This window comes from Mus musculus, chromosome 5 (genome assembly GCF_000001635.26).
Source record: "Mus musculus strain C57BL/6J chromosome 5, GRCm38.p6 C57BL/6J".
NCBI classification, from domain to species: domain Eukaryota; kingdom Metazoa; phylum Chordata; class Mammalia; order Rodentia; family Muridae; genus Mus; species Mus musculus.
Window position 1 is genome coordinate 134,261,403 of NC_000071.6, and position 23,859 is coordinate 134,285,261.

At 47.7% G+C, this 23,859-nt stretch overlaps 1 protein-coding gene across 43 annotated transcripts in view; it reads right to left on the reverse strand.

Annotated features, from left to right (window-relative positions):
- Gtf2i (general transcription factor II I) overlaps window positions 1-23,859 on the reverse strand; it is a 79,847-nt gene that overhangs the window by 23,571 nt on the left and 32,417 nt on the right. For 10 of the 43 annotated variants that reach the window (XM_006504386.1, XM_006504389.1, XM_006504384.1 and 7 more), the window contains 10 exons: window positions 21,792-21,846; window positions 21,385-21,428; window positions 18,035-18,112; window positions 14,970-15,029; window positions 13,137-13,193; window positions 11,122-11,184; window positions 5,141-5,254; window positions 4,335-4,400; window positions 2,183-2,366; window positions 441-499 (listed from right to left, as the gene is read on the reverse strand). In XM_006504386.1, coding sequence (XP_006504449.1) covers window positions 441-499; window positions 2,183-2,366; window positions 4,335-4,400; window positions 5,141-5,254; window positions 11,122-11,184; window positions 13,137-13,193; window positions 14,970-15,029; window positions 18,035-18,112; window positions 21,385-21,428; window positions 21,792-21,846 — 780 coding nt within the window. 43 annotated transcript variants of the gene reach the window in all.

Here is a 23,859-nt window from a genome sequence, read left to right on the forward strand (position 1 = left end):
CAGCCACACAGGAAAGTTTCATAGCTCTCGCTTTAGAGCACAACCCACCCATCTATCCATGGCTATTACAGAATTCTGTTACCCTTCTACGGAGTACTATAACGATGGAGTGTTTGTTCTGTAACAACTAGCAGCTGCTAGTCAAAGGTCTACTCCTTTTTTTTCTTCAAAGGTTATTTTAAAATTTATTTTATGTACGTGAATGCTGTTTCCATGCACACCATGGAATCAGATCCCATACAGATGGTTGTGAGCCACCAAGTGGTTGTTGGGATTTGAACTTTGGAAGAGCAGCCAGTGCTCTTAACCGCTGAGCCACCTCTCCAGCCCCAGAGGTTTCTTTCTTTATGAGGAAAATAAACTAAAGAGGCGGCAGCTGCACCGAGTGGTCACAATTCCCATGCACACAGCCATGGGCTAACTGGAGGCGAGAAACCCACCTCCTGAGGCTGGTTTATCAAGCTGTAAATCTTCTCGTGTTGAGTTCAGAAGCTCATGTCTGAAAGGAGAGAATTAAACAGTGAGTACCTGCCAGAAGTCTCTAGCTAGGATACTATCTAGCAAACACAGCACACATACAGTGCTCATCTGTCAAGACTGACTGCAAGCCAGCACACCCAGACCAACTTCAGACCCGTTCTCCAGAATAGAAAGTGCAAGCTGTCCCAGAAGGCGCTTCATGTGCTTAGAGTGAGAGGTACCCTGCTACAGGGATGGAAAAATTTTACAGTAACATAATCCTGTAATTTTATATTATATTTAAAAAAAATTCTGTTGTTTGTATATTTGTTTTTAAAGCTCTACATATATCTAACAATTATATGTGCAGGGCCAGAGATATTATATTTTTTTGAAAAATCAAACAATCCATGAAACACACGAGCTCTGATTCACACAGCCCCGTGGAGCTCTTGCCTAGGGCGGAGGACGGGAGGACTACTCCAGCACTCCTGACACGAGGGGAGGAGGGAGGGAGGATAGGTCAGTAGACACCATGCTGAATGACAGTGGGCTGGGATGGAAAGCACTTATTAAATTCTGTAAGGCCACCTCTGGGCAGGCAAAGCAGTCAAGCTTCACGCACACGCGTGCGTGCACACACACGCACACAGCCTAGGACTTTCTAAAGCAAAGGCTTCATTACGTTCTTCAGTCTTATTACAATGGAACAAAGCTAGTATTTTACTCCCTTCATGTAAACCAGGCTGGCCTCACACTCGTAAAGCTCCTCTTGTCTCTGCCTCTTGAATGATGAGACTAAAGGTCATGCTACAAAAACATGGCAATGCTTTCCGTGTCCTGGGACACTCTTTCAGACCTCCGACAAGCGCACTGGCTTAGGGAAGAGCGAAGGACGCCATCCTTGCTTCAGCGTGGAGGGTGGTACCGCCAGCCTCGCTCTCCTGTCCATTCTTCCCTCCAAGCTTAGCTTATATTAACTTCCAATCTTATGCTCACGTGCTTTCAATTTTCCAGATGTAGAGCAGTGGTACTCAACCTTCCTAATGCTACAACCCCTTAATACAGTTCCTCGTGTTGTGGTGACTCCCAACCTTAACATTATTATTGCTGCTACTTCATAACTGTAAACTTGCTACCGTTATGAACTGAAATGTGAATACTTTAGAAATAGAGGTTTGCCAGAAGGGTGGGGACCCGAGCAGCACACAGACGCTGTGGCTACCTTTCTTGGTGTGACATCAGGTGGGCAGGCTCTCAGCCCTGCACACACTCACGCACACACTCTAAGGTGGAAGAACCGGCTGTCGCAGGAATGGCTCAGCAGAGCTTTCTCTGTAAGCAGGAGGATCAGGGCTCAGATCCTCTGCCGTCAACCACTGTCAGGTACGCAGCGGCCCACCTGTAAGTCAAGTCTCAGATGGCAGAGACACCTGCTGTAGTGATACCGGCTAGACCTCTGAGAGACCCATCTCTAAAGAGTGCAGTAGAAGAGTGATATTAACCTTGAAGCCTACAAACATACCAGCACACACACATGTAGCTATGTGTCACAAATGCACACATACAAACACAGGGAAGTTTGAAGATAAAGAGATATGCAATCTCGCACGCTTTTACATACAGTCTGTGATTAGTACTTGACAGCATTAATAAACAAAACAAACAAAAAAAACCGAGCCAACCCAAACAGCCAAGAGCCCCATGCAAGTGCCTGGCTTACTTCTTAATCACGAAGCGGATCCTTTCCTTCGCCAGCAATATCCTCTCAAGGCGAGGAATGCCGTACGTCGACGGCCTTCTAAAAGGAATCCCTTCAGGAAGCCCTTCTACGTAAAGATCTTCAACATGGGACTGGAAAAGAGGGTACGGGATCGTCACCGGGCCTTTGGCTTTGATGGCTTGAGCTTTAGGATGAAAAGAGAAACGCGCAGTCGTTACAAGACAACAGAATGACAGGCGACAGGCAACGCTGCTTTGTCTACAGAAGTGAACCACAGTGGGCAGCATGTGTACGACAAACTCAGGACCACCGAGGCTTTACAGCATAAGCGTTTGTTATCTATGACTGAACTCCTAAAAGGATTTCTTTCATATAACGAGATGGGAAACATTCTTGATCTGCACCATTCATGATAACAGACAATTCTTTACCCAAGGGTAAAAAGAACGCAGCAGTCATGGACCATGTCCTCAGGGCTGTGCGCACGGTCCCCAAATACAGCGTGTCCCTGTCCCACCAGCACCACTGTCGGCTGGTGCTCTGCATCAGTGCTTCCCACGCCATACATGTTAGCAGTGGACAGGGACAGAGCGGAAACTTTGCTGACCCCCTAACACAAATACCAAGTCTACATAACACAGTTAGAATTCCTCCTGCGGGCCAATTACCACGGAGGTTGCTTTCAGTGTATAAAACATGACTGTTAGGACATTTTCACAGCAGTTGACTCACAATTACTTCCTTATACACAAAAGATTCTTGGTTGGTGGCTATGGTGGTGATTCCATCACTCGGGAGGCAGAGACAGGAGGAGCTCTGTGAGTTCCCTGGTCTCTATGGTGAGACTGCCTCAAGCAAACCAAACAATCCAATAAATGGCAGTCTCCGGAACCTTTCACCTCACACTGCTCCTGTCACACTGGACAACTCTAGCTCAGAACCCGGCTAATTACAACATGAAAGCACTGAGAACAAGCATGGCCACCGCACCAGGTGGCATCTGCAGGGACCTCAGGACAGGCCCACTCAGAGCAGGAGGCGGGGAGCACGAAGACAGACATGGAACCCTGGCCTAGCTATGACCTGACTGCTGTACCTCGCTACTTCTACATGAACCACCTGCTTTCCCTGCTTTGAAATGAGTGAATTAAAAGCATAAGCTAGGACTGGAGAGATGGCTCAGCGGTTAAGATAACTGACTGCTCTTCCGGAGGTCCTGAGTTCAAATCCCAGCAACCACATGGTGGCTCACAGCCATCTGTAATGAGATCCGATGCCTTCTTCTGGTGTGTCTGAAGTCAGCTACAGTGCACTCACATATAATAAATAAATCTTAAAAAAAAAAAAAAAAGCATAAGCTAAGGCCTGAACACAAGGTGGGAGGAAAATATGAAACATTTAGCAAGTTTATTACATTTTAACTCTATGAAGAGCTCAGCCACAGTTAAGGGACCAGGGGGGCTGAAGGCATGACACAATGGTCAAACACTGTTGCTCCTGCAGAGCTTCAGTCCCAGGATGCACTGCAGTTTACAGCCACCTCCACACAAGGCGCACAGAACCTACGTGGATGCACCCTGAACACTCATACATCTAATAGAAAATAAATGGTTTTTAGAAAAGTCTCCAAGAGCCAAGATCAACAGAGTGTAGATCTGTGAGTATGCATCCGAGCTAGCCATGATGGCACACACCTTAAGCCACACCCTCTGGAGGCAGCGGAGGTGCAACTCTGTGAGTTCTGGCAATCAGAACTACGAAGTGAGACTCTGCCTCAAAAGCACGAAGTGGCGTGTGTTTGTGTGTGTGTATGTGTGTTGCTTCCACTTACTGGTAATCCAGAAAGTGCTTTTTTTTTTAAAATTTATTTATTTATTATATGTAAGTACACTGTAGCTGTCTTTAGACACTCCAGAAGAGGGAGTCAGATCTTGTTATGGATGGTTGTGAGCCACCATGTGGTTGCTGGGATTTGAACTCAGGACCTTCGGAAGAGCAGTCAGTGCTCTTACCCACTGAGCCATCTCGCCAGCCCCGGAAACTGCTTCTAAGACGCCCTACATGTATAAGGGACGGATGTGAGGAAGGCTTAGCTCCCTGGCAGACCGGCCTGCCTGGTCTGAGCAGTGACCTGATCTGGATGCAGACATACCATATTTTCTTTCGAACAACTCTTCAACTTGTTTCCGTAGGTCAGTGATGCGTGCGTTCCATTTCTCTGAAAATGAGAGGGAACCATTTTCAGTAAATAGGGCAGCTTGGCACTCTACTCTCTAGAGCAGACAACCTATCTATCAGCCCACCTCAGTCGGGGTTTTTTCCTGCCTCCCCAAGGGTCTTTCCTTTTTCTGTGTTTCTTGGGAACAGCTGGAGACTGAAGGACATTTGAAACTTGTTTTTAGAACAGTACCCAGCCCGCCTCTTTGGAGCTTTTAAACTTCTGAAGATAGGCAATCAGATAAGACTGGTCCAATTAGGCACTACAAAACAGCAGCAAAAAAAAAAAAAAAAAAAAAAAAAAAAAGAGAGAGAGGGAGGCCTACACAGGCCCTCTGGGACACCCTCTGAAGCCTGTTAGCTGCAGAAAGGCAAGGCTTTATTGGGAGGTGGCTGCAACTTCCACAGGATGCTAAAAAAATTAAACTCACATACACACAAACTCCAACTAGCAGAGCACTGGTCTACATCTCTCTCAACTGGAACAAAACAAAGACAATTTCAAACTATGGATACAAATCTAACACCCCTGTATTTACTCGGTCCCTTAGAATACATGGGCAACAGAGTAATACTGAAAACCAAGGCACTTCCTTGTAAAATGAAGGTTTTACTGCTTTGAAGGGGAGGGGGGCACCAAATGCAGTCTCCTCCCCATGGCTAACAGACTTCCTACAGACCCACCCACTGCCTCTGACGTCACTGCCTCTGATGTCACTGCCCTCCGCTGAAGACACTTACCAAAGTTGAACTCCCTCACTTTGCGCTTGCCAGCGTTGGCGGGCTCCGGGACGGGCGGGGGCGGGGGCGGCTCCGTGCTCTTTAGCCTCTTGGTGGGTGGAGAATAGTCATCATCTTGAAAAAGAAAACCTTTGTTACCGGGGGAACCAGCTGCTGGGTGTCAGCGTGGTTTGAGGGCAACTCTAGCCACTCACGAGGACTTCCTATGCTCCCTCGCTGCAGCTCCACGCTACACCACTGCCCGCTGCACCGGCCAGGGCAGCTGCTCATCCCCTCTGACCAGTTTCTCCCCTAAGAATTTTCATGGCTAGAGTTATGCTCAACTTCAAGGGTTTGGAGGAAAAAGGTTTTACCGGAGGCAGCTACTTCACTATAACAGTACAAGCGTGTTATAGAAAAAGAATGAAGGCCTAGTCAAAGAATAAACTCACAAACCACTCTGATGGCCGCGAACAAGGGGGTTGGAGAGGGGCAGGGGCAGGGGTGGCCTAAGCCAAACCTGCAGTTTTTTTCTGTTAGTTTAGGATTTTTTTTCCTTTTAGTTTACTATTTGCTTCTTCTGGGGCCTGACTCCGGGGCCTTGTGCTCTCCCACTAAAGCCCCAGCCTTTTGTTGTTGCGGTGACTTGAGATAAGGTGGCTTTGGATTTAGGATCCTCCTGCCTCAGCTTCCTAAGTGCCAGGACTGCCGCATGCACCACCAAGCTGGCTCTGTAAACCTTTTCAATAGCACAACGTTTCCACAAAGAAGGGAACAGAGATGTTGACTCGCTCAACATAGGACCGTGTACAAATACCCTTCAGGATTCAAGCCCAGGTACACACAGGGCAGTCCCGTGTGAAGTTCATGTTCACTCTCTCAATGCACCCCACACTGGAGCGGGGGATGCCTGGCCCAGGGAACCACAGCCGCCAGCATCCCGAGGTCAGGACCCACCCCTAAGTTGTCAGCTCTAACATCTGCAAATGGAGCACACAGAATCTTTAAAGACAGAGTGTAAACTGTCGGGTGTAGTGGTGTACACCTTAATCCTAGCACTCGGAAGGCAGAGATGGGTCAGTTCTAGGCCAGTCAGGTCTATACAATGAGACTTTGTCTTAGAAAGGAAAAAGAAAAAAAGGTGTAAGTAGGAAGATGGAAAACTCAAGGTCTTCCTCAGCTGCATACCAAGTTCAAAGCCATCTTGGGCCTTGTGACCCAATATAAGAAAAATCAATAGTACAGAATAGAAATTACTATTTAGGGACAATGGCTATCAGAAATGACCATTCAAATACAACAAAATATTAAGCTAATTATTTTAAGGTGTAATTTTTACTCTCAAACCAACTTTTTAAAAAAAGTCAAACAAACTGAAGCCAGGTGTGGTGGCCCAAGCCGGTAATCGCAGCCAGCATCTGAGAGACAGATGTCACGCTTGAGGCCACTCTGGGCTTCCACAGAGAAGAAAACTAGGTGTCGGGGCACACACCTGTGATCCCAGCACAGACACAGATGGAAAGTTCAAGGCCAGCCTGGGCCACATTAGACACAGATGGAAAGTTCAAGGCCAGCCTGGGCCACATTAGACACTGTCTCATTTTTTAAAAAAGAAAAAGGAAACAGAGGGAGGCTGGGCAGTGGCTCCGACTCCAGTTGACTCTGGGTTAACTCTTTCTCCTAAGCCCCTCAAAAGATGGTCTGCAAAACAAAACAAAACAAAACAAGACGGGCATGGTGGTGCACGCCTTTAATCCCAGCACTGGGGAGGCAGAGGCAGGCAGATTTCTGAGTTCGAGGCCAGCCTGGTCTACAGAGTGAGTTCTAGGACAGCCAGGGCTATACAGAGAAAACCCTGTCTCGAAAAACAAAAACAAAACAAAACAAAACAAAAAGATGGTCTGTTCAAACCCAGGCTGAGGGAAAACAGGCAGGTAGATTTTTTTGTGTCAAGGTGTCACTTCTTAGGCTGGGTATAGTAGCTCACACCTTTAATCTCAGCCCTTGGGAGGCAGAGGCAGGAGGATCTCTGTGAGTTCCAGGACAGCCAAAGCTACAGAGAAACCCTGTGGGGGGTTGGGTAGGGTACGGGCACAAAATATGCTGATAGTTTATGAAGATAATCAATCAGACATGAACATTAAAAAGTCTAACAGTATTTAATACCATTAATGCTAACAAAAACTGCAAAATGGTTTAAAACATAGTCTGGTTGCACTCTCCTGTGAGACATGAAGGTACAGCAACAAATACAACATGGGGCTGAAGGCGTGGCTCAGCGGTAAGGCAACTGTTCACAAAGTTCCTGTCAGGCTGCTGGGCGGTGTCGAATCCCTGTCCCTTCCCTTTAGAGCCAATCCTGTAACCTGTCACTTTGCACTGGGTCCTCTCTGGCTATGCGTGAGCTGTTTAAAGCACTACAAATGCTGGCCAGTCAAGTACCAACAAACTCAACAGCTGCCTCAATGGCTTCCACCCTCCCTGCACCAGGCTGGGCCTCCTTCCTGCACCACCTGCTCTCCAGTCTGCTTCACAGCGGCCCTGTAGCATCAAGGTAATGGGTATGAGCTGTTGTTGCTCCAGGCAAAGCAATCTAGCCAGCCGGCAGGAGCCTCACCAGGCGCACATAAGGCTCCTATGTTGGTGGAGTGCTGCAGGCTTCAGTCATCTGAAGCAGCCAATACCCTCAGCATTAATTTAAAAAAAAAAAGCCACCCCTGGACCATGACTCCCTCCCGACTGTCAACCCTAAGCTTCCTAATGACACCGCAGAGCTGAAGAACGCTGTGTAACCCACCTAGCTCTCACCTGCATGCAACCAAGTGGTGGTTTAGCAGGGCTAATAGTAAGGACTAACGTGACCCCATTCCAGTGGGTGGCACACACAGTTCTGCAGTAATGTGTGTCGGTGCGCAGTGAACAAGAGACCAGATGGACCACAAGCATGCAGAAAAATTTATGTGGCTTTAAAGAAAAAAAAAAACAGAAAAAAATTCCAAGGGAGTTCACCCATGAAAAACACAACATGAATCAGAAAACAAATTCATTCGAAAGCAACTTCAAGAAAAGTAAAATAAAGCCCAAAGTCAAGATCAGAGGCGGGGCACATATGAACGTATGCAAATGACTCAATGTGCTCAAATGGTTTGGGGCCAGGGCGGTTAAAGGCAACTGTGTTATAAGGAAACAGTTTTTCAAAGGCATCTCTTTATTACCTAAAGAGACCTCACAAAACAAGATAAAAACAGACCAAGCTCGAGATCCGTCAAACAATCCAGGGAGGGAGTGATCCAGCCTGCGAGCGTAGCCCCTAGTCACAGCAATGCTGGGGCTTAGGGTATGTGGGACAAATGTCCTACACCTTCACTGCACATGGCAAAGGAAGTGGCCTTCCATCCTAACCCCAAACATAACCTCAATGTTTATGAAACTGAGGCCTGCACAGTCTGATAGCTACAAAGCTTCCCAGAGCTGGGTTGTTGACGTCAGCTGTGAGCTGCTAAGGGCTGCCTCTAGTCACAGGATTGCCACAAACAAGAGCCCAGAGACCACACTGTAAAATCCAAACAAGGCTGGGTTGTTTTTTTCCCCCTTATTTCTTCTTTTTTCTAAACTATATTGGAAAAGTAGAAAGATAACGAGGGGAAACCCGTTTCCCGGCAGCAGGGGCACTCGTAGTTCTGAGCCCTTCCTACACAGCGGAAGCACACCCTACCCAACCAAGCATCTTCTCTAGCCATGCTTTTCCTTTACTGTTTAAAAAGATGTATTTATTCTATATGCATGTTGGTTTCACGATTGTATGTGCACCACATGCAAGCCTGGTGTCCCTGCAGTCCAGAGGAAGACACTGGCTCCCTGGAAGAGAAGTTACAGAAGGCTGTCAGCACCGACTGCCCAGTCACCTCTGCAGCCCCAGCCTTTCCTCTTAAAAGGGTTTCATCCATGACTGCAGGGACCTTTTTCCATCCCCTTCGGTTTGTTTCTGTGGTTTCAGTACTAAAAGAGCAGGATTTACTTTGCAAACAATCTTAATCTAGCCACTGTACCAACGTGGCGCCAGGTGTGGTGGCACACACCTTTAATCCCAGAAACCAGGGGGCAGAGCCAGTGAGTGGATCTGTGTGAGTCTGAGCCAGCCTGGTCTACACATCGAATTTCAGAACATCCAGAGCTACAGAAAGAGAACTTGTCTCAAAAAAAAAAAAAAAAAAAAAAGGAAGCGCCAGATGGTGGCAATGCAGACCTTTAATCCCAGCACTCAGAAGGCAGACACAGGCCAGCAAATTCCAGGACAACCAGGGTTACACAGAGAAACCATGTCTCAAAATACTAGGAAAAAAACAAACAAACTCCAAATCCAAAAACTGAAAACCTAACTTGGCTCTGTATCTTATCCAAGGTTTTATTTCTACAATTCAAAAAAGCACCCACTCTTCTCACTTCTGCCTAAAGAACAAGGCTGGTTCACAGACTCAGAGGTTTTTACCAGTTCATCAGGGCTTTTCCATTTTAAAATGTGTACTTCACTCATTCATTCATTTACTGCCCGTGTTTGGAGAGGGCCGGGAGCTTCTCGCCAGTGGGATGTGGGGAGCAGGAGCTGGGTCTCCTCTGCTATGGGGGTCCTGGGGACTGAACTCAGGTCATCAGGCTTGGTGACAAGTGCCTTGACCAGCTGAGCCACCTTGCCAGCCCTTAATAGGTTCTTAACTAAAGGTGACAAAATGTCAATTCTTCAACGGACCAGGAAAAATTCAAAAGAGCTTTCAGGTTAATAAAATCACGTTACAGAGAAAGACAAATCTATGGATTCATTGGCTGACAGCAGCACATGGAACATGAGGAGATTTCTTCTGTCAGGTCAGAGGCATCAAGCAGCTCACATCTTCAGTACTACAGACACACAAGGGACAGGGACAGAGAGACAGAGAGAGGGAGACAGAGCACACCCAAGCTCCCAATCCAAGGGAAGTTATGCTGCGGCCTGGGAAGAAGCCCTCCCCCCGGCTGTGTGGGGCTGGGGCTGGGGCAGCGGCACGGGCTTTGGGACAAAGGTCTGCTATGCTAATGCACCTGTACTTGGCAGCACCCACACAAACACGCGTGTCTGTAAATCATCCTTCAGCGATGGACTGCCACCGCTGTCAGATGAAGGGCAGAGTGGCTGCAGGGCGACCCTGGGATTAAAGGGAAGGACTTGAATGACAGGCGCACCTTTAATCCAGCCCTTGACAACAGAGGCAGGCACGTCTTAGAGTTCAGGGTCAGCCTGGCCTCAGAGTGAGACACTACCCTGAAAAACAGTTAAAAATATTAAAGGCCTTTAACCTCAGCACTCTGGAGGCAGAGGGAAGAGGATCTCTGTGAGCTCTAGGCCAGCCTGGTCTACACAATAAGTTCCAGGCCAGGCAGGGATGCAGAGTGAGACCCTGTCTCAAAACAAAACAAAAGGAAAAAAATCAACTAGGGGTAAGAAAACTTAGCTAACGGTGATTATTTTAAAATTTTAAATATTTGTAACCATTATTTCCAAACATTTTCAAAAAACAAATAGTGTAAATAGTGTACTGAGAGTCGGGGGGGAGTGGTTACTGACCAAGTATGATGGCATATGCCTATAGTCTCAGTTACTTGGGCAACCGAGGCAGGAGGATGGCTGGAGCCTAAGAGATTGAGACTGTCCTGGGCAGCCTTGTCCTCCCCTTTTCAGACTGAAATTCAGGGGGCTCCAGCTTTAGTTCTTGTACCATAACCCAAAAGATCCTGGAATCTGCCTCTGTGTGTGGACCTGTGGATCTAAATTTGGATTTTTTTCCCCTCAATTACTTCTGCATAGCTGTCACCCAGGACGCCCAGAGCAACCGGGGAGCCCTGCTGGGGCGTGGGCTGCTCTGTCCCCAGCTTCCTTCAGAATGGATGAGACGCATACTCAATGTGACTATGACATATATGCTCATGACCAGAAGGGAACTCTTGGCGTCAAGGCTTAAGTGACTAACCTTCAATGGTCACCTCAACTTCGGGGTCCTCACTGGTTTCTGAAGGGACATGTTGAGTAGAATCTTGAAAAAAATAAAATTCTAAAATGACATTCATTATTCAGCATATCCGTGTGCGCCAACACTTACTGTCTGGGACTCCAAAAGCAGCCTACAATAAAATGCAGCTGGCGTCTGAATTCATTTCATGTTCTTTAAGAATATTTGACCCTTGATTATAACTGGGGATGAAAGAAAACAAATGTAGAGAACCCTGGAAACTGTTAAGATAATCACCACATTACCTGCGTCGGTGGCCTCAAGAGCCCCAGGCTCTTGCGGGGAATGCAGCCACAACAAAGTCATAACTGTTTCCTTGCTCTGACTGGAGGATGCCAGTTAGAGCATGAGACCTGCTTTCTAGTTTGGACCCTGGCCTCTCGCCTTCCAGGCGTCCTAGCAGTGGTTTACACAGTTAAATGAAGCCACCATAACATTTTGCAGAGGGGACCTTTGCAACAAGGGAGACCAGTGACGGACGGCATGCACGGCTGCTGCTGACTCGGTCAATCTGCAGGGTCCTTCCACTGAGGCTCATGTTATTACACAAAAACGCACAGCCACAGAAAGAGAGGTTAGTGCTGGGCGGGCACTCTTGTTAGCTCATTAGCTCTTTTATTCTGCAAAGGCTGAGAGATGAACCAAAGACAGCGGCGGCGGCCACTGCTGTCAGTACAGGAATAGAGAGCAGAGAGAACCCAAGGGCGCTCAGCTGTTAACACTGGAACACAACAGCAAGAATTTTGTCAGAAACAAGTCTCCCGAGACCTAGTACGTGTTGACAGACTCGTGAAACTGTGAAGCAGTCTGGGTGCTGGATGAACCATGCAGGTCCTATGCCGAGGCCTGCTGACAGCAGTCCGCCCACCTAAGACCTACCCCAGAGGATAGCCCCGTCACCTTCCTAGACCTCCCGTGAGCTCACCACAAAAGTCAGTCACATACGAAGAGTATCTCAAGTATTTCTCTTTATGCTTTATTGTTCTGAGACAGGGTCTCACTATGTAGCCTGGGCTGGCCTGGCACTCACCATGTAGCCCAGGCTGGCCTCAAACTCATGAGTGATCCTCCTGCCCGAGCCTCCCAAGTGCTGGGACAACAGGTGTGCGCTACTACACCCGGCCAGACCATCTACACTTCTGAGAGAAACGGATTCCTACTAGAAAGCCTAGCTACTTCTGCAACTGAGTGTGCAAAGATCAGCCCGTGACTTTGTTAGGATCACCCCTGCCCCACTAGAAGAAGGCAAAAGGTCGAATTCCTCATTTCTTAAATAAAATCAAACAACAGATAGAAGAAATGCAAAGTTGCAGGATAAACCCCCACCCCCACGTGCCCTATAAACAGCAGCTAAGGAGAGGAATACAGAGTCTGAAGCAAGAGCCAGCCGCCTCGCAGCTACCTCCTTGGAGGACTACAGGCCCTCTGTGAGCTACTCCAGCCGCAGCAGTGAGGGCAGTGAGGGCTCCCACGTGCTGTGCAGTCAGGCCCCTCAGCTGAGGGCCCGGTGATGAGGAGGGCTCCCAGGCCAGCAGAGCAGCAGCCATCCCTGAGGCAGCTGTGGGTGTGACAGTGCTAAGAAGACAGAAATCTTCTCAGCCAGAGTGTATCTGTTGCCCTACAAACAAACTGGGGATGGCAGACAGGACACTTTAGAGTTAAACAGAAAACAACCAGGACCCTTTTAACTCTAGAATAGTGAGAAAAGCAGGAGCTCTCTGTCCTCAGTGCACTTCCAAGACGGGCAGCAGTGGGACAGCCCGCTCATCTGCCTCAGCAAGAGCCTCATGGACCGGGGCAGCCAGGCCCAGTGCCCATGAGCACAGTGATAGGCACCAATGCCTGCTCCCTAAAAAGGAGAGTGCAGGCCATGAAGGCCCGCACACCACCATCTCATCTCTGAAGAGTAGGTGTCGGGGGGTTTACCATCTGAGGAGCAACAGATGCAGAGAAATCTAAGTCCCTTCTTTCCTAACCTTCTGCTGGCACTTCCACTTCCGTTCCCTCGTTGCCTTCTGAGGAGTGATGGCTTCCTAAAAGGAAAATGAAGAGTATATACTAAAGCAGTAAAAATAAAATTAATAATAATAATAATAAAATCTAACAATTAAAAAAGAACTAGTGAGTGACCATATAATTTATTATAATAAAAATACAAAAAGATTTTTTTTAACTCAGCAATAAAATCAAACAATGTTTTCTAACTCAGAAAAATAACTCTTCTATTTGGAAGCTGAAAACGTCTGGAAGTACAAAAACCCAGAACAACACTATATGCAGAGCTGGGGATTTGGTACTGGTCACTGTCGCCACATGCCACCTTGCTGAGGGATGCTGGGATCTGAGAAGCAGTCACAGCCTAGGTACATGCGTCTGCCAATGGCTCACAATCAAAGACACCAAGTCAGAAGAAGTCCTTTCTTTGCCTAGAGACCTAAGGCGTGTCAAAAAAAGAAGCTACCTCGGGGGTTGCTGTTTGAGGAATGTTCCCCGTTCTCCGTTGGTAGAAGCCACATACACTATCACATGATCTAATCACAGCTGGACTTTAAACACATTACTTGGAACTTTAGAGACTATTTTTAGTTGCAAACACATTTTAGTGCAGAAAATAACGTGCCTACTTCTGAACATGGGGCACGCATCCAGCCTCCTGTCGGTCAGGCAGCCAGGGAGAGCAGTGCAGCCTACTACAGCAAGGGGACCAGGCACAGTGCGAAGGCCACCAGCCAAGACGCCAGAGGACCGGCCACTTAGGATCTGGGGCACAGCCACCCCCAAGTGCACCAATCTCTAAGTGTCGAGGCTGGGACAAGGAAAAGAGGGAAAACACCTTCGTCACCTGCCAGGACAGAGGAGTCATGGGCAGCAGGTCTCCTGAAAACTGTGCTCAGCTCACTTACTCCTAAGGGACACGTTCAGTGCAAGGGCTCTCATGGTGCCAAGCGTAACAGAGTTGCTGTGGTGCCGTGCTCTGGTCCGCCATGCTGACGGTCTTCCATTCACTCTAGCGTGGGCGCACTCTCAAAGCTAAGGGCAGCACTTTGTGCTTCCTCCACACACTCCTCCTTTTTTACCTTAACTTTGGCATTTAAGGAGCTGTTAATTCTTTGACTATATAATGTCAAAACAAACAGATGTGAAGCCAAAACATGAGAAAGGGGCGTGGCCATTCCCCAACGGGCGTGGCCAGGAAACTGAGGGCAGGCAGGAAAGCCACTCATGCGCATTACGAACCCTGAGTGGAGCCTCTGCTCTAGTAAAACCTACAGAAATGACAGGCACAACTATTTACAATAGACAGAAATGCGAAAGAAAATCAACCTACTGAGATCAAAGCCAGAGGGGACAACGGAAAAGCCACCACTAACGGGTATGATCAAGTCTGGGAGCACAGCGCAAAAGTGACCCAAAGAGTCATTTCAGAAGCACAAGGATTTACAAGAGATGGTTTGCAATCCTTCCCAAAGCTAAGCATCGCGGCGGCCTTATACACTGCTAACCCAACAGTAACGACCTGACTATGCTGATAAAGGTATAAAGTGTACTTTACCTTCATGGGAAAGTGTGTCATGTACCCATTTCGAGATTCATTACTAGATTCACAAAAGGGAAAATTGGTTTTTGAAAAATTTTGCTTGTGAAGTTCATTTATGTTTTTTTAAAAAAAAAAAAAAAAGGCCAATACATTTTTTTTTCCTTTTCCATTTGGAAAAGTAATATAGTTATAATTATTCAAACAGTCTGTCCAATATAAAGAGACATTAACTACGACAGGACGTGGGAGAGCACAAGTGGAAGGGCGATACCTTGCAAAGCCTTCGAAAGGGGGAGCTTTTCATCAACACCATCAGTTTCAGAAGGGCCTGCTTTGGAATACAAAGATAAGCTTCAAAAGGAATCTCAAAGCACAGGTTGGTCATATCAGTGCATATCTGGGTGAGGTGTATGGAATGATGGCCTTTTGAGAAATAAAAACAGGCAAAAAGATGATGTTAGTCAATGGCCTTGGTTGATGGGGAAAGGCGTGTTGGGTGGAGGCTATGCACGCGGTTACTGGGGATGACTGACCGGATGGTATGGAAACTGCCATGTCTGCAATGGAGGCTCTGAGGAGTTCAGAGGAAGTCCAATGCTGGCTGCACGCGCATGCCTAGTGTTTGCTTCTTCCTTTACAGGCATTACTTAAGAAAGATGCAAAGCTTCGCCCTCCCTCAGGCTTTCCAAATGACACACACGATCAGTGAGTGGTGTCAACCACCACAGAAGCACACGACAAACCACCAGGCAGGACCGATGGACTCCTGGCCCAGAATGCTTTTCATTACGCTAACAAGTGTTTCCATTAGTGGAAGTACTTTGAAAACCCGTGAAAACAGAAGGGGTTTTATTTGGGAGAGATGAAGGGGGTTCGGGTACACAAAGGGAAAAGAGACAAAAAAAAAAAAAAAAACAAAAAAAAAAACAAAAACAGAGCCACAGGGTCATGGTCCAAGGGAGATACACACATGGATGAAGATGGCGGAATGAAAGTCACTTCACTGGGGGACATGCAGCATGGGTACCAGGCACCCCGAAGGCACAGCTCTTGGCAACCCAGTTCACAGTACATGTGCAGTACTCGTGTGAGACAATGAGATGGAGTGCAGGCTGGCCCACAGCTCTGGTCTTGCTGCCTCCACCTTCAGAGCGCTGAATGCAGGTGTGCTCGCCTCAGCCAGTCTGCCTGGTGCTGGGGATGGGAGCCAGGGCTCCCTGCACCAGGTGAGCACCACCCACTAAGCTAAACAAGCCTTCTGGTAATTAATCATTTAAAGAAAGAAAGCACTACTTTCATTGGCTACTTCTTAACATAAAGCAATTAACAAGGAACACAGCCTGTAGTATAAGCCCTCAGAAGAATAAAGGGAAGCCTGAGTTTCAGAAGCTGGGCTCTTAGCAAAACCACATAGCCATAACAAAACAAAGTAGGAGCCCAAAACACTATCCTTGAATACAACACAAAGAACACCCTAAACCAGTGCTTCTCAGCCTTCCTAGTGCGGCAACCCTTTAATACAGTTCCTCATGGTATGGTGACCTCCCCAAACAAAAAAAAATTTTGTTGCTAGTTCCTTAACTGTAACTTTGCTACTGTTAAGAATTATCGGGGTTGGGGATTTAGTTCAGTGGTAGAGCGCTTGCCTAGCAAGCGCAAGGCCCTGGGTTTGGTCCTCAGCTCTGGGAGAAAAAAAAATTATCATAAATATCTGTGTTTTATGATGGTCTTAGGTGACCCTTGTGAAAGGGAGCAGAACCCTCGGGTTGAAGAATGCTGCGACTGACAAACCTGTAGGAGGACATAGGGCGTTCCACAAAGACACTGACCAACAGTACAAGCAAGGGGCATGTCATGAGGAGAGGCTGTGGTGTGGCGCATGCAGGGACACAACGCCTGCCTGCCCAAACAGCTCAAAGCCCTGGGGTTCAATCTCTAAAACAAAAAGGGGAGTGTGGAAGAAAAAAAGTCTGACGGAGAAGGGAAGGAAGGAAGGAAGGAAGGGAGGGAGAGAGGGAGGGAGGGAGGGAGAAAAAAAGGAAAATACCCACAAGGCACCGCTCTACTCGCCTGGGGAACAGTCGGCTGAACACGCAGCTTAACTAAAGAAACAAGTAGTTTGAATAGGGCAACAAAGGCCAAACTAACGGCTCAGGAGGTGGAAGCAGGAGGACGGACAGAAGCTAAAAGTCACCGTGAACTGCATCAGGAGCTTGAGGCCTGAGACCCAGGCCACCTTAACCCAAGCCAAGCAAACTAATGTTCTGGGTGATGACTACATACTACTGAGAATCAGGGTTAGGAGTGGTGATGCAAGCCTTGAACCCAGCATTCAGGAGGCAGAGGTGTGTAGATAGATCTCTGCGAGTTTGAGGCCAGCCTGGTCTACACAAAGAGTACCAGGACAGCCAGAGCTACACAATAGAGACCTGTTTCAAAAAACACCAAATAAAGAAAATGTAACCTTCCCAGTGTGGGACCGAGGGAGGGAAGACTTGGGGCTATTTGATGTAAAAGTTCAGTCTACCTGTTAACTTGATGTTCACACCAGTAAGGCACAGACAACCAAGCTGCTCTGCAACATTTAACTCTAAAAACATGAAACCCATCCTCATCTCAGCTTTAGTGCTAGCAGCACAAAGAATAAACAAACTGTTCAAAACTAACTGCAAGCGACGTAAGTGGGCCTAGCAAGACAGGTCAGGGAATGAAGGCGCTTGCTGCCAAGCCTCATGAACCAAGTTCGATTCCCAGGAGTGATGGCATGAAAGTGCCTTCACTTCAATGCATGTGCACTAGGTTGGGTGTTGGTTTTTTTAATGAGTTTCACTGACACTCAGCCATAAATGTACACAGCTCTCTGCTCACTAAAGGACCATAACAAATTATTCCAGGTATTTGTAAAAGACTCCATGTCCAATAAGGCTTATTACTTTAAGGAAAATCAAGTCTACCGGGCAAGGGCAATCCAGAACTTTGTGGAAAATTAAAAAATCAGAGACACTGAAGTAGCCACTAAAGCGCCTGTCTGTTTGAGGCGGCGTTTCCCTGTGTATGTATGTATGTATGTATGTATGTATGTATGTATGTATGTATGTACATGGCTCTGGCTGGCCGTGGCCTCCCGAGTGCTGAGAATACAAGCATGTGCTACCATGCCAAGATGAAATCACTAAGATGACCCAGACAACCGTACAGGTGAAGATGAGCTCCAGCTCACGTCCTCCCGACTGAAATGGGAACCAGGAGCAGGCAGCATGGCAGAGTGTGAACGTGCTCAGAGAGCTTTAACTGCCACAGAGTGTCAGGAACAGAGACTGCAGGGAACATCGTTACCTTGAATGTTATACTGATAGTAATCAGGGTCTTCTGACTCCTCCTTCACTGTCACAGCGGCCATTTCCAGAGAAATGCCTACAAAACAAGTGACAGGCTCCGGTGTGTCACAGCTCCAGGGCACTGTGCACTCAAGGCCTCACACACTTTAAAGACTCTGAAAGGGCAAACGTTCATTAGGTGGATGCTCAACGAGGTCATCTGCAACCCAAACCATGGCACAGTTTCAGCAACTGACAGGCAAGCAGACAGACAGACAGACCCAACTGACCTGCAAAAATCAATCAGCTCTATGGGAAAAGGTAAGAGGGAGGGAAGAAACGTGGCTACCTCACCTTGCTCTGTCTGAACAGATGAAGGTCACTTTAAAACAGGCTGCCTGTGGGAGAGAGGGACCCCTGCTCTCAATGGAGTAAAACTCCACTACCTGGCCAAGACTCCGTCACTCATCCCAGAAGGAAGGTCTTGAACACGCCCACACAAGCTGAAAGATTTACACTCTAACCTCGTGACAGGCCTAACCCCAGCCTCACCACCAATCACAGATCAAACGCTAAAAGCCAACACTATAAACCCTCCAGAAGAAACCTAACTGCAAATCTTTACTGACGTTAGGTTAGACAAATAATTCCTCGGTTAAAAAGAAAAAGAAACCCTGGTTGTACCTGGTTCAGAGAGATACCTACAGCACCTGGGAAGGAGGCCGAGGAAGGACTAACCGCCTGAGCTACAGGACACCCAGTCACAGAGCCATACTGTCTCACGACAACAGTAAACCACAGAGGGGCGGGAGAATGGGGGTGGTCCTGTGCAGGAGGGACAAGAAAAACAGTAATGACATCTGGGCATGGAAAGGGCCACAGGGAGCATGTATGGCCTGGACAGAGGTCCTGGGTTCAGTCCCTCATTCGCACCCACCTTGGCAGCTCACAAACCCTTGGGTTTGTTTTTTGTTTTTGTCTGTTTTGGGGACAGGGTTTCTCTGTGTAGCCCTGGCTGTGCTGGAACTCACTCTGTAGACCAGGCTGGCCTCAAACTCAGAAATCCGCCTGCCTCTGCCTTCCAAGTGCTGGGATTAAAGGCGTGCACCACCACTGCCCGGCCTCACAAACCCTTGTAACTATAGCTCCAGGGAATTTTGATACCCTCTTCTGGCACTGCACTGGACTTAAAACCACACATACATACAGAGACAAATATATACAACTTTTTTCCCCCTTTGAGACCGTTTTACTGTGTCGTGGTAGCTGTCCTAGAACTTTCTCTATAGACCAAGCTGGCCTGGAACTCAGAGATCTGTCTGTTTCAGTCTCTCAAGTACTTGGGATCAAAAACATGGGCCACCATCCCAACTTTAAAAATTCCTTTATTTGGAGGCTGGAGAGATGGCTCAGTGGTTAAGAGCACCGAGTGCTCTTCCAGGGGTCCTGAGTTCAACTCCCAGCAAACACATGGTGGCTCACAATCATCTGTAATGAGATCTGATGCCCTCTTCTGGTATGTCTGAAGACAGCTACAGTGTACTCATATACAATCAATCAATCAATAGATCTTTTAAAAAACCATACAAACAGTGTTAAACTTTATAGACAGAAGTGTGAGTGTGAGACAATGTTGAACAAAGAGGCCATGAAATGTAAAGAGAGCACAGCAGGGTATCTGGAAGGGTTTAGACAGGGGACAAGGTAGGAAGAAATGATGTAATTACATTATAACCTCAAATATACAAATGTTAAATGAATTAAGGCAGACAAGGTAGCGCACACCTTTAATCCCAGCACTTGCAGAAGAAAAGGCAAGCCAAGGTCAGCCTGGGCTACATAATGTATTCCAGGACAGCAAGGACTATACGGAGAAACCCTGTCACCACGGGAGGGACGGAGGGAGGGACAGAGGGAGAGAGGGAGGGAGGGAAGGAGAGAGGGAGGGAGGGAGGAGGGAGGGAGAGAGGGAGAAAGGAAGGAAAAAAATGATAATTAAAGAGTAAAAAACGTTTTGAAATGGGAGCTGGAGACATGGCTCAGTGGTTAAGAGCACTGACTGCTCTTCCAGAGGTCCCTGAGTTCAATTCCCAGCAACCACATGGTGGCTCACAACCATCTGTAATGGGTTCTGATGCTCTCTTCTGGTGTGTCTGAAGACAGCTACAGAGTACTTATATCCATAAAATAAATAAATAAATATTTTTTTTAAAAAATGTTTTAAAACCTTTTTTAAAAATCCACAACCTTGAAAATACAGAAACTAAAATTTGTTTAAGATTCAAAGACAATATAAAACCAAGCAGAGGCCATAAGAAACATCTGCAAGACCATATTTCTGACTTATATCCAAAATATAGGCAGAACTTTCAACAATGGAAAAAAAACAAAACAGTAAGCACAGGTTAAGAGAGAAAACAGGATCTGGGAAAGTGGCTCCCTGGGTCAAACACTTGCCACACAGCCTAGAACTGCAGTCTGAACTCCCAGGACCCAAGTGAGGCGGGCCAAGGTGGTGCATGTCTGTAAACCAGCTCTCTACAGCAAGATGGAAGGCAGAGAATTCCTGGGCCCTCGAAGGTCAGACAGCCCAGCTTCTGCAGTAGCCACATGCTCAGACCAGCACATGAGGTTATCTGATGCCAACAGGCACACCATGCCACATATGCATACTCTGCTCCCTCTCTGTCTCTCTCTCTCTCTCTCTCACACACACACACACACACACACACACACACACACACACTGGCAAGTTCATGAAAGAAACGTTCAGCATCATCCCCATGAGGAAACAACAACTGCAACCCCAGCAAGGGAGCTTGAGAGAGCTAGCTCAGTGGTTAACCATCTGCCCCACAATCCTGAGCATCAGAGCTTGTATCTCAGAATTCCCATCACAAGTGAACCAAGCCTGCCATTACCTGCAGCCCAGCTCGGAGGGAAGCAGAAACAAGAGACAGATCAGTGAGCTTTCAAGCTCGAGGCCTGAATTCTGAGAGACCCTGCCTCAAAGGAAGAGTTAGAGTAGAAGACAGTGGATGGCCTCCTCTGGCCTTGGAGCAGGCACAGGCACACAACCTCCTACCCCATTCCCACCCCAACATAGGAATATACCATATATTTACAAACAGGCACATGCACAAAATTAACTGATTATAAAGAAACCCTTAGGGGCCCCTCCTAAGTGAAACTGAGTATAGTCCCGCCTTTAATATGAGCAGTAGCGAGGCTGAGGCAGGAAGCTCGCTCGTCAGAAGCCAGGTCTGCTCAGCACAACATGACTCAATAACTAACCACTCAAACTGTAACCTTCTCAGCTAAGGAGAATGCTTTTTGTTCATAATAGCTTCTAAGAGTACTAGTACATACCAGAATCTTCTGTGGGTTCAGTTTTCACTTTGATGGGGCCACAACTGAAAGGAGGAAGAAATGTGGATCATGGGGTGCGTCTGTGAGAACCACCTGCACAGCTGTCAACAGCTTCCCCGACATCCAGCCTCGACTACCCAGGGCTCTGTGCACAGCTGCAGAGCTGAAGCCCACACTCCCGTGCCCATCACGCCTGTGCCTCCAGCTCTTAGGAGGCTGGGGCACAAGTGTCCCAAAATGAGGCTAGCCTCGGCTATTACAAAGTGAGAATATTTCTAAAACAAAACCAAAATTGACACTTTTGCAGCCAAGTGCTGCACCCTGCACTTCTGGATGTGGCCCTCAGCCTTCTGCTTTTAGTAACTCTGGGGCAGGGTCACAACAGTATGGGGGGGACGATGGCTTACCTTCCACTAGGAGACAGCATGGACCTCTCAGCCTCGGCCGCCAGCACTCGACCACCTACAAAGCAAAGGGCATTCAGGTTCAATGACATTTGTTGGTATTCTTGTCGGTTTGCTTGTCTGTTTTTCTGGTTTTTGGATTTTGACACAGGGTTTCTCTGTGTAGCCCTGGCTGTCCGTCAATTCCACATTCTCTCATCCCACAGTGTCAGGATTCTAGGGCTCATGATACCATGCCCTGGCTTGTGGGGGATTCAGGGTGAGGTTGGGGGACCCGGAGAAGAAACATCTCGGGATGAGCAAGCATAAACAGTCCTGAACTCAGTCATCCAGTTTTCATTTCACAGAAAAAGCTTATTTCTGCCAGTAAGCTGGCAACAGAAATAAAGCATTTGAGTGGCATAAGGTAAGAAGCGGATGTAAATATGACCCCTATTCAAGGTCAGTAGCTATGCCTCGTGTGGGGGTTCTGTTAGATATGATAGAAATGTTCTCAAGTAGATAATCAACAGTTGCCCAATCTGTGGTACATTTGAAACTGGTGAATTATACTGCAATTAAAAGAACTGTCTTACCTGACCTGGAGGTATATAGGGAATCCAGGCATTAAGGATACTGAGACAGTTCAAGGCCAGTCTTGACTACACGGCAAAACCCTGTCTCACCTTTGCATAGCCTAGCATGTGCAAGGCCCCTGGCTTGTATCACCGGCACTGTGGAGGGGTGCCGTTGAGGTTAAACCTGTAACCAATCTACACAGCCCTTTACTTAAGAGCCAAGAATCTATACAGCCCAAATGTCCCTCACCACAAAAATGAGCAAACGTGTCTGGGTTACATCTAGATCGCAACCTGGACTCAAGCAGCCTGTGTGGAGCACAGCGGGGAAGAGCGGGAGGCCTGCCCTGAGTCTGGTCTATAGCGAAAGGCCCAGGCCACCCAGGCAGCAAGACCCTGCAGCTGGTCTTTGATTCGTTGTGGGTTCTTTTTTTCTCCCACCCTTCCCCCCCCCCTCCCGCCCCCATGGTTTTACTCCTAACACTAGATAGGAGAGAAAGGATAAAGGGGAGAGAGACCCCTGAACCTAATTTCTTTCCTTTTGTTTCTTCTTTGAGCATGGCAACTAACAAACTATGACCAACATCCCCCACCCCAGGACCAGCAACCACCCACCACACCTGTCAGGGGCTCAGGACACCTTAATGAGGCAGACTCACTTGTATTTTTTTTTTCTGCTGGTCTGTGTAGTCAAGACTAGTTGTCCTTCCAGCTTCCAGACTTGCCTGCCTCTGCCTTCCATCTCACAGCAAAGGCCCTGCCCTTACCCACACACACTCCCACTTTAGTCCCAGGGATGGAGCTGGGGTCGCCGGGCCTGGTAGCACACGTGTCCTTTACCTGCTGAGCTGTCTGTCCTGCAGCCTGTCTGTGCCACTTCTGTGACTTAATGTGAAAGTTTTCTTTGTGTAGCCTGGACTGGCCTCACATTTTTCATCTTCCTGCTTCAGCTATGAAAGTGCTGGGAGTCCAGGCCTGTGCCACAACCCTGCTTTTCTCCCAATCTTTAAAATGAGCCACACACTGCTGCCTTCCCACTGAGCAGGCAAAGGAACGCTCGCCTAACCTAACATGGAGGACGGTCGTGGAGAGGACCTAACATGGACCTCAAGGTGACGTGCACTACGGCCGCTGTATTTGGTCTTATTTGTAATTACCCTAGCCAGACCAAAAGGTAAGCGACAAAAGGGACACTGGCAAGAAGGGAAGAGGGACACCGCTGTCTCCACCCTCATATCGCTGTGAAGAAAACACAGAAATAGAGTCAGGGTCAGCTGACTCCAGCAAAGTTTCCAAGACAACGCAGAGAGCACGCTTCTCACGGAGACCTAGATGCAAAGACGAATTTAAGCCTCTACATTCTGTGGGGTACAAACTCAAAATAGACTGGGCTGGCGGTTCCGGGCAGTGGAGCATCTGACTGGCACTGACACGCTGGGCTCCACTCCTAGACACCCACATCCAGGACACCTTTAACACTGGAAGAGGGACACAAGCAAGGCAAGCGCCCACAT